The sequence below is a fragment of the Capricornis sumatraensis genome, chromosome 8 (genome assembly GCF_032405125.1).
Source record: "Capricornis sumatraensis isolate serow.1 chromosome 8, serow.2, whole genome shotgun sequence".
NCBI lineage: Eukaryota > Metazoa > Chordata > Mammalia > Artiodactyla > Bovidae > Capricornis > Capricornis sumatraensis.
In genome coordinates, this window is record NC_091076.1 from 90,174,627 (window position 1) to 90,183,128 (window position 8,502).

Genomic DNA, 8,502 nt, shown 5'->3' on the forward strand with positions numbered 1-8,502 from the left:
CCCCCCATTATCCTCCCTGCTGGACTCCATCAATAATGCAGCTTCAAGTTCTGGGGAGTCGGCAGGGGGCCCCCAGGCCGCTCCCGCGGTCCTGGCTCGCACTCCCCGCCCTCCTCCCGGCCGAGAACACGCTCCTCGGCGCTCATTGGCCACTGTCTCCTGAGCCCTCCCACCAAGCGCCCGGGCGCCAGTCCCAGGCCGAGGGGACGGGCTGGGGACCCCAAGGCTGGGGCCGGAGGGCGAGACCCGGAGAGACGGAGCGAAGCAGAGACGGAGGGAGACTCGCGGAGAGGGAGCAAGGGAGATAGAGGAAGGTTGGAGAGGCACAGAGAGAGCGAGGGAAGGAGGGACAGAGACCAGCCCCGCGAGCCCGGGGCGCGGGCGCCAGGGGACCGAGGCACCCAGGAGCCCCAGAGCCGCGAGCCGGCGGCCGCCCCCCACCCCCGCGCGCCCTCCCCTCGCCGGCGCGGGATCTTTATCTGTGCGTGAACAGCCCTCCAGCTCCCCTCTGCCACACTCAACCCGCTGCCGCCGCGGCGCCCGGAGCAGCGCCGGGGAGCGGAGCCGGGATCGCAGCCCGAGACCCCACGACGCGCGCCCCGCCCGCCATGGACCCCAAAGACCGCAAGAAGATCCAGTTCTCCGTGCCCGCGCCCCCCAGCCAGCTCGACCCCCGCCAGGTGGAGATGGTAAGGGGGCTGCGCCCCACCCCTGGCAGCGCCCCCCTACCCTAACCCCCACTCCCCGACTCCTCTGCGCTCCGGGATCGGAACTGGCCTGGGAGACGCGGGCGCCCGGCCCGCCTCTGACGGCGCGAGGGCGCGGGGCAGCGCGTGAAGTTCGCCGGAGACTCCTGTAACATTTTCCCGGGGCCTCGCACCTGATCCCGGGGCTGGGGAATCCCGGGCGGCCCCGGAGGGGCAGGACCGTCCTCTGGACCCTGCAGTGTCCTCCTTCCCTGGGGTCCCCCGGGGACCACTGTGTGACAAACATGGCCCCCTGACCCGTTACACAGAGCGGGCCTGCGCCGCCTGCCGCGCGCTCTGGCCATCTCTCTAGTCCCACCCTGCACACCTGGGCTGGGGTCACCCGAGCTTTGTCCTGACCTCTAGATAAAGCCACAACATGGGCGGGGCGGGGGGTGTGGGTGGAGAGGGAAATGATGACCAGTCATCCCAGAAACCAGAAGTCCTCACACAGACATCTGAGTCCTCTGGACAGCCTGCCTGGGCACTGGGTACCAGAGGCCTCCAAAGGTGGGCATGAGATGTGGGGCGTGATGGGGAAAGAGACATGAGTTTTTTTGAGGGCGCCTCCCCTCCTCCACTTAGCCATTCACTTGTTGCTGTTGTTGAGAAGCAGCTGGCACCCAACAGAGCAGTGGATGGGGGGGGGGGGCATGTCATGTTGCAGAGAGACCGCGTGGAGGGGGGGTGGGCCTGGGCGACCGGTTTGATCCCCAGCCCAAGCAGCTTTTGATCTGGAGGGCTGTGTTAGGAGATTGGCAGGGGGAGGTGGCAGTTTCAGCTTAATTCACCTGGTTCTCTTTGTGCATTTCCCTGGAGCTCAAAGAGGACCTAATTAACTGACAGTTGATCTGATTGCCAAGCTAGGGGGAAGGGTGGGGGTTACTGGGAGTACTCAGTGTCCCCCCCCCCCCCCCGCACTGTTCAGCTTGGCTCATGTACCAAGGAGGGCGACTTTGGAGGTTTCATGAGGACTGGGTGAAGAGTTCCACAGACTGAGTGATACTGCTAGAGGGGCCCAGACCCAGGCCCCAGGCAGTCCGGGGCTCAGGCGCACACCTGAACCTCAGAGTGAGGTTGGAGGTGCCTGCTGTTCAGGCTCAGCCTCCCTCTGCAGCTTGGTCTGGTTTCTTTGGAGCCCTTGAGGCGACCTTAGGTGGGCAGGGCCACGTGAATGCCATCTTCCACAGTCAGTGTCGGGTCCTGAGGTCTGATGTCTTCATAAAGGGGAGAGGGAGGGCCATGGCAGGGGAAGATATGAAGGGAGGGGGCAGGTCTGGAGTAGCCATGGAGAGAGATGGGCACTGGCTGGCAGCCACTGGTGGGCTTTTCTTGCTCTTCTCTGCCTTGGCATGCTGTGTGGCTTTGAGCTCTTTGCTGAAAGTCTCTGAGCCTTGGGTTTTCACCTCGGTAAAACGAGGGGGTTCGGTGAGCTCTGGAGTCCCTTTCAGCTCTGACAGTCTTTGATTCAAAGGATCCCTGGGGACTCCAAAGCACAGTTTGTTCCCTGCTGCCTGGGTGGGGGTGGGGAGTGGGCTGCAAGGGTCTGTCCTGCCCTCCCTTCTCCCGTCTCTGTCTCCTTAGATCCGGCGCAGGAGACCAACCCCTGCCATGCTGTTCCGGCTCTCAGAGCACTCCTCACCAGGTGGGCCCCTTCCCTGCCCCCCAGTCCTGGTCCCACCCTAACTGTGATGCCTTCTGGGGGCCCCTGCCAAAGTCCCTTGAGTAGGAGACTGAATGGAGAATGGGGGGTTAAGGTTCAGGAGCCCAACTCCACTGGGCTCATTTATCGACCAGGCGCCTCCCAACACTGGGAAGGAAAGGGCCCAGAGACTGACTGAATTTGGGGGAAAATACCAATAATTCGGATTCTTTCTCTCTTCTTTTTCCTGGCTCCGTCTGGTCACCGGTGGCCTCCCTCAGAGGAGGAGGCCTCACCCCACCAGGTGAGTTTCCAGGGGCAGCTGGAAGGAGGGACGCCAGGCCCTTTGTGATGGGATGGAGGGGATTACTTCCCAGCTAGCTCACGGTGCCACCCAGGAGGACATTAGCATATCAACTGGCACCTTGGTGAGAACGCCTGGTGCCAGGATGCAGATCTCCTCCACCCCTTGTCTTTGCTCTGCTCAGACTCAGGCTGGGCCTCCAGAATCCAGGGTCCCAGCCTGGCTCAGGCTATGGTGCCACCAGGCGGCCTCAGCCTGGGTGGGAGCAGCGCCGGACCTAGAGCCAAGGCTGGACCAGTCAACGCAGCTGCCCTGGGCAGCTGGCGGGGTCGGGGGGAATGGAGTGGAGGGAGGGTTACAGAAAGGGTCGCTGTGAGCCCATTTAACCTGGCACTTCCCCGGCAGAGAGCCTCAGGAGAGGGGCATCACCTCAAGTCGAAGAGACCTAATCCCTGTGCCTACACACCCCCCTCGCTGAAAGGTACTCCCCCAACCCATGGTCTGCCTGTCCCCTTGACCCCTGGAACTGGGCTGACATTGGGTGTGCAGGGCGGGGTGGGGGGAGCATTGAGCTTTTGTTGATGGGGAGGGATTGTCCTGTGCACCCACCCCAACCCCTACTTAGAGACCAATTCTTTCTTAACGTGGCCTTGGAAAAACAAGGCGCCCCGAGGCTGAAAAGGGTGGTGTGGGTCTGAAAATCAGGTTTCGGGGTTGAAAGAAAAGAGGTACGTAACAAGTAGGCCTCGACATAAAGAGACTCAGCTCTCTGCCGCCTTTGCAAGCATGCGCTGAACCACCTCCACCGCCTCCCCGCTCCCAGGGCACCTTCTTTGGGTCACACCCCTTGCTCTCCCTTCCCCTTCCCAGGCCTTTTGCACAGGTCTGCACACCAATGCTTCTTCTGTTCCTGCTTTTCCTTTCAACCCCCAAAGGCAGGTCATTCCTATAGCACTCTCTTATGGAGCACCCAGTGTATGCCAGGCCCCCCTGGTGGGGGTGGAATAAGGGTAAGATCTAGCCTCAGCCCTGCTGGGGCCCTTCACCTCAAAGCATCTGGGAGAGGGGATTTGAAGGATGGATAGGAATTCAACAGGCAAGCCAGGCACGGAAGGGTATTCCAGGAAGAGGGAGGAGCAGGTGTGAGATCACAGGGGGTCTTCAGGGCTACCTAGAGACTTGGCTTCCAGCGGAGGAGCTGAGGCAGAGACACCTGGTGGAGTAGGTGGGCCAGGTGGGGGTGTGGGGAGGGTCCCTTCCTCGCTAAGCCTTAGGATGCCTTCCCACCCCCAGCTCAGCTCCAGCTCTTCTGGCCTGGCCAGCCCCCTCCTCCTGTGGAGGGAGAGAGGGAGGCCGGAAGGATGTGCTGAGAGCTCCTTCGTTGGGTTTAGTGAGCTCCGAACCACCGGCCGAGGTCAACAGGTGCAGCTGTCAGCCTGCCTGCCTCAGTTGGGGGCAGAGAGACTGAGGAGAGGAGAGGAGAGGGGATGCGGAGACACGGCAAGTGGGCGCTGGGTGTAACTTTTGGAAGGCCTTCCAACCTGTGGGGATGTGGGGAAGGCCAGCCCCTGAAGCAGGCATGAGGGAGGAGGTGCCGTCTTCTCAGGAGAGAACATGAGAAGTCTCTCTCCTCTGCACCCTGGGCTGAGTAGGGGGCAAGTGGACGTGAGAGGGAAGAACCACCCTTGGACTCTTGGTTGTGAGCAGGGGTGGGGGGGGGTGGTGAAGAGAACAGACCAGGGTGCTTCCCAGGCAGCCTCCCTTGGCCAGAAATGTGCCCCCCCGCCCCGCCCCATGCCCACGGCCCCGTTGGGCTGCTACTTGGGAGGGTCTGAGTAGGGAGAAGCAGGGCCATGGGAGGGGGCCAGGAGAGGGGCTGTGCTGGGGACCTTGGAGCTTCCAAAAGGGAGACTTGAGTGGGGGGGAGTTCAGGGTCCCAGAGCTGGAGACAGAGCGAAGAGGAGGCAGTCGGGAGGGAGAGGGGGGAAGACCCCAGAGAGCCCTGAGAGGCACGAGGCAGGCGAGGCACGCGGGAGGCTCTCACGGGGCGCTGCACAGGGCTGCACGCACCTATTGTTGTCACTGTGGCTCACGAACTGAAGAACTGAACTCTCCTCCCCCGGCTGCTTGAGCTGCCACCTCCTCTCCCTCTTCCTCCTTTCCCCAACCCTCAGAGGACCCTTCTGAACTTCCAGGGCACTGTATGTTGTGGGTTTCACTCCTTTCTGGGCAGAGGAAAGCCCCTGGCAGGGTTGGGGGATTTGTTGGGGGAGAAGCCTAGAGTCCGCAAGGAAGGGAGGACGCCAAGTCTTGGCTTGAAGGGGCCTCTCCAAGGCCGAGCTCTTGCACTTGGCTCAAGGTGAAGCTTTGCTGAGTCCCCAAGGACAGGGCAGGGCAATTTATTGCACTTTTATTGCCTGGGTATTTGCCCAGGAAGCACCGGGTGGAGGTCCGGGCCAGACGGGGCAGCAGGCAGGCACAATACACCCTCTGTGCCTGTCCCCGAGTTGGCAGGAGTGCCAGGCCCTGCTCCCTGTACAGGTTTCCAGCCTGGATCTGCCCTCTCGGGCTTTCTGAGAGGGCTGCCTGCGGATTAGGAAGCAGCTGCAGCAACCCCAGCCCCTAGCCCGTCAGCATCTGGTCTCTGGGCCTCAAGTTTGGTAGTCCTAAAATCCCACCAGCTCCTGGCCCCCTGCAGCCTCTGCCCTGGCCACGCCTCCCAGGGTCCCCTTCACCCCTCCTTTTCTCCCAGAGTCCTCCAGCCCTGGCCTTTTTCTGTGAACCCCCTCGTCCTTTCCATCTTTTGGAAACTTCTCTCCAGCTGCCCACACTGTTCCCTTCCTAGGTCCTATCCCAGCAGGCCTTGGTGGTGTTGGGGGGGTGGGTGGTGGTTGCCGCTTTCTAGGTCACTGCACAGGGAGCTGAAGCTTGGGGATGTGGGTCAAGATTGTGGGGGCCGTGTCTGAGCAGGCTGCATCCCCAGGCAAGGACGTCACTGGCTGCAGACTGTTATGTCCTCAGTCTCAGAACTGTTCCTGCCTCTTAGAGCCTGGGGCAGGGGTGTGTGGAGTAACATCTATGATGGAGCGGTGCCAGGGAGTGGGGACCAAGCCCAGTATGGGGTGGCAGGCAGGATCCGGGTGAGCAGTGAGCAGGCTGGGCACTCCCCTAGAAACTGAAAGGGACAAATGGCCCAGGGCCCGGCCCACCAGTCCAGTACCTTCTCCAGCGGCCGTAGCTGGCGGACAAGCTCCCCAGCCAAGGAATGTTAAGCTGTTGCTGTGCCCGCCTGGTCTTGTCCAGCCTGGCACCCTACGGCGTGCGGAGATGCCTGGGGCCGGCCTCTGGGGCCCAGCATCTTTGGACAGCTTAAGAGCAAAACATGATCAAGAGTCTACCCCCTGCTGCTTCTGCCCTGGTCTGGCCCCCAGCAGGCTGACCAGCAGCCTGTAGTGTTTGAACTAGACCCCTGAGGGGGTGAGCTCTGCCCCAGGCCCCCAGGAAGGAGGCTGGGGGTTGGGCCGCGTGCCTCTCCTGCGCCGTGGGCTGCTTCTCGGGCCTGGCTGACCCGTGCCTTCCCGGTCCGTCTGTGCCAGCTGTGCAGCGCATTGCTGAGTCTCACCTGCAGTCCATCAGCAATGTGGGTGAGAACCAGGCCTCGGAGGAGGAGGATGAGCTGGGGGAGCTGCGGGAACTGGGCTACCCGAGAGAGGAAGAGGAGGAGGAAGAGGAGGAGGATGAAGAGGAGGAGGAGGACAGCCAGGCGGAAGTCCTGAAGGGCAGCAGGGGGTCTGGTAAGCGGAAGGGGCTGTGAAGCCAGAGTTTCACCAACCATGGGCTTGGGTGGGGTCCTCCTTGAGTGTCCTGGGACACCTCTCCCAGTTTACAATTTCTCCGACGTGTAAAGGGCCTTCTCACTCTCTCACCCCATAGGATGCCTCGCAGTCAGCCTTACCTGACACCTGGGCTGTTCCCATCCTTGACTCTGTCCCTGTCCCTATCAGGTTTTCCCTAGTAATTCCTCTCTTCCCTAAGAATTAAGGCAAGGCTACATGAGGTTTGAGGCTAGACCCAAGAAAGGACTTCCCATCCATGGCCGTTGGGAGGTGTAAAGAGATGAGGGATAGAGGACTAAGAGTGTCCAGGGCCCCCATCGCCTACATTTCTGGATACAGGATGTGGTCTCTGCTGGGAGACACAGGACTGCTTGATAGATCTCTCCAGGAACCTGTGATTCTCTCCCTTTTTTAATTTCCTAGGCTGGAGGTGAGAGGGTGCCCTCTAGTGTCTGGATGGAGAATCTAGGATTCAAGAACCAACCCCAACTGCCTGGGAAGAAAGAGGCCAGTGAAGGGCCTAAGACCTACACAGAAGGCCTCAGAGCTAGACACCCCAGATCCCAAAATCTACACAGCCGGGTCCCAAGACCCAAAGAATTCCTAGGCAGGAAGATCTCAGCCCCTCCCAGGGCTATTTTTCCCATGCCTGGCCACTTCTAACCCTCTGAATGCACACTCAGTGTTTTGGTCCCATTATTTATGGGGATGAAAAATAACAACCATCCCTGCTTGCAGTGTCCACTCTTTGCACCCCGCCTCAAGATAGCGTAGGCCTCTGCTCTGTATTGGCGGTGGGGGCATCAGACGTGGGAGCAAAACTTCAGCTGGAAGAGTTGAATTGACTCCCACTGACACTCCCAGAACAGGTGAAGAGGAGGTGAGAGGAGACTGTTCTCTCAGGAAAGCAGCAAGGTAGTGGGTCAAATGGCAAGATGACCAAGGAACAAATATCAGTTGCCGCCAAGCCTGGAGCAGCTCCTAGGTGCTGGCACTGGGTGTTAACTATTATCTTATTTAAGGCAGTCGACAGAACTTCCCTCCTACCAGCCCCTTCGGAGAGGTAACAATGACTTATCGAGGACATGCGGTTAGTCACTGGAGGCACTGTCTTAGTCCAGTGCTCACTCCACTACACTGTGACACCCTCAGAAAGCTTAGTCTCAGCCAGCGGCTGGACTTGGCTCATGTTCTAGGACAGCCAGCTGGATACTCAGAGCTTGTGTTTTTATCCCTTCTTTCCTGTCCCCAGCTGGGCAGAAGACAACTTATGGCCAAGGTCTGGAGGGTCCCTGGGAGCGCCCGCCTCCTCTGGATGGGCCCCAGAGAGATGGAAGCTCTGAGGACCAAGTGGAAGACCCAGCATTGAATGGTGAGACTTGGGAGTTGGGGGCTGAGGAGGCAGGGCTGGGATCTTGGTGGGCATGGCCAGGCCCTAAGTCCCTCTGCTTGCTTTGCAGAACCTGGGGAGGAGCCACAGCGCCCTGCCCACCCTGAGCCTGGCACATAGGCACCCAGCCCTACATCTCCTGGAAGGAAGTGGGAGGAGGCATTGATGTTCTCCAGAAATCCATTCTGTTCACACCCGATTTTGTACCCTGCTTCTCAGTTGCTAGGGCTGCGGCTTCTGACTTTTAGAAGACTAAGGCTGGTCTGTGTTTGCTTGTCTGCCCAACTTCGGCTGATGCCCAGAGTCCCTGGGCACTTGCTGCCTGATGCCTACCCCTGCCAGTCATTCCCCCATACACCCAGCGGGAGGTGGGATGGGAGAGCTTGCGTTGGGAAATCCAGTAAATGGGGGACAAAGATTCATCCTTCACAATTCTACTTCCTAGACCCTCTCCCCTGGGCATAGGAAACCCACAGGGCAGGACCCTAAGATCTGGGCAAAAGGGATACTGAGAACTTGTCAGTGCCCATAGATCTTTCTCCATTCCCTGGGCAATTCCAAGTCATCATCCCTTCACTGCCAGG

General features: G+C 60.2%; 1 protein-coding gene across 1 annotated transcript; it reads left to right on the plus strand.

Annotated features, from left to right (window-relative positions):
• The first annotated feature begins 608 nt into the window (after window positions 1-608).
• Window positions 609-8,117, plus strand: PPP1R1B (protein phosphatase 1 regulatory inhibitor subunit 1B). The gene is made up of 7 exons (XM_068979104.1): window positions 609-689; window positions 2,331-2,391; window positions 2,670-2,692; window positions 3,098-3,173; window positions 6,289-6,486; window positions 7,781-7,900; window positions 7,989-8,117. The coding sequence occupies exons 1-7, from the start codon at window positions 609-611 to the stop codon at window positions 8,036-8,038; spliced, it is 609 nt and encodes a 202-aa protein (XP_068835205.1). The 3' UTR covers window positions 8,039-8,117.
• The last annotated feature ends 385 nt before the right edge of the window (window positions 8,118-8,502 follow it).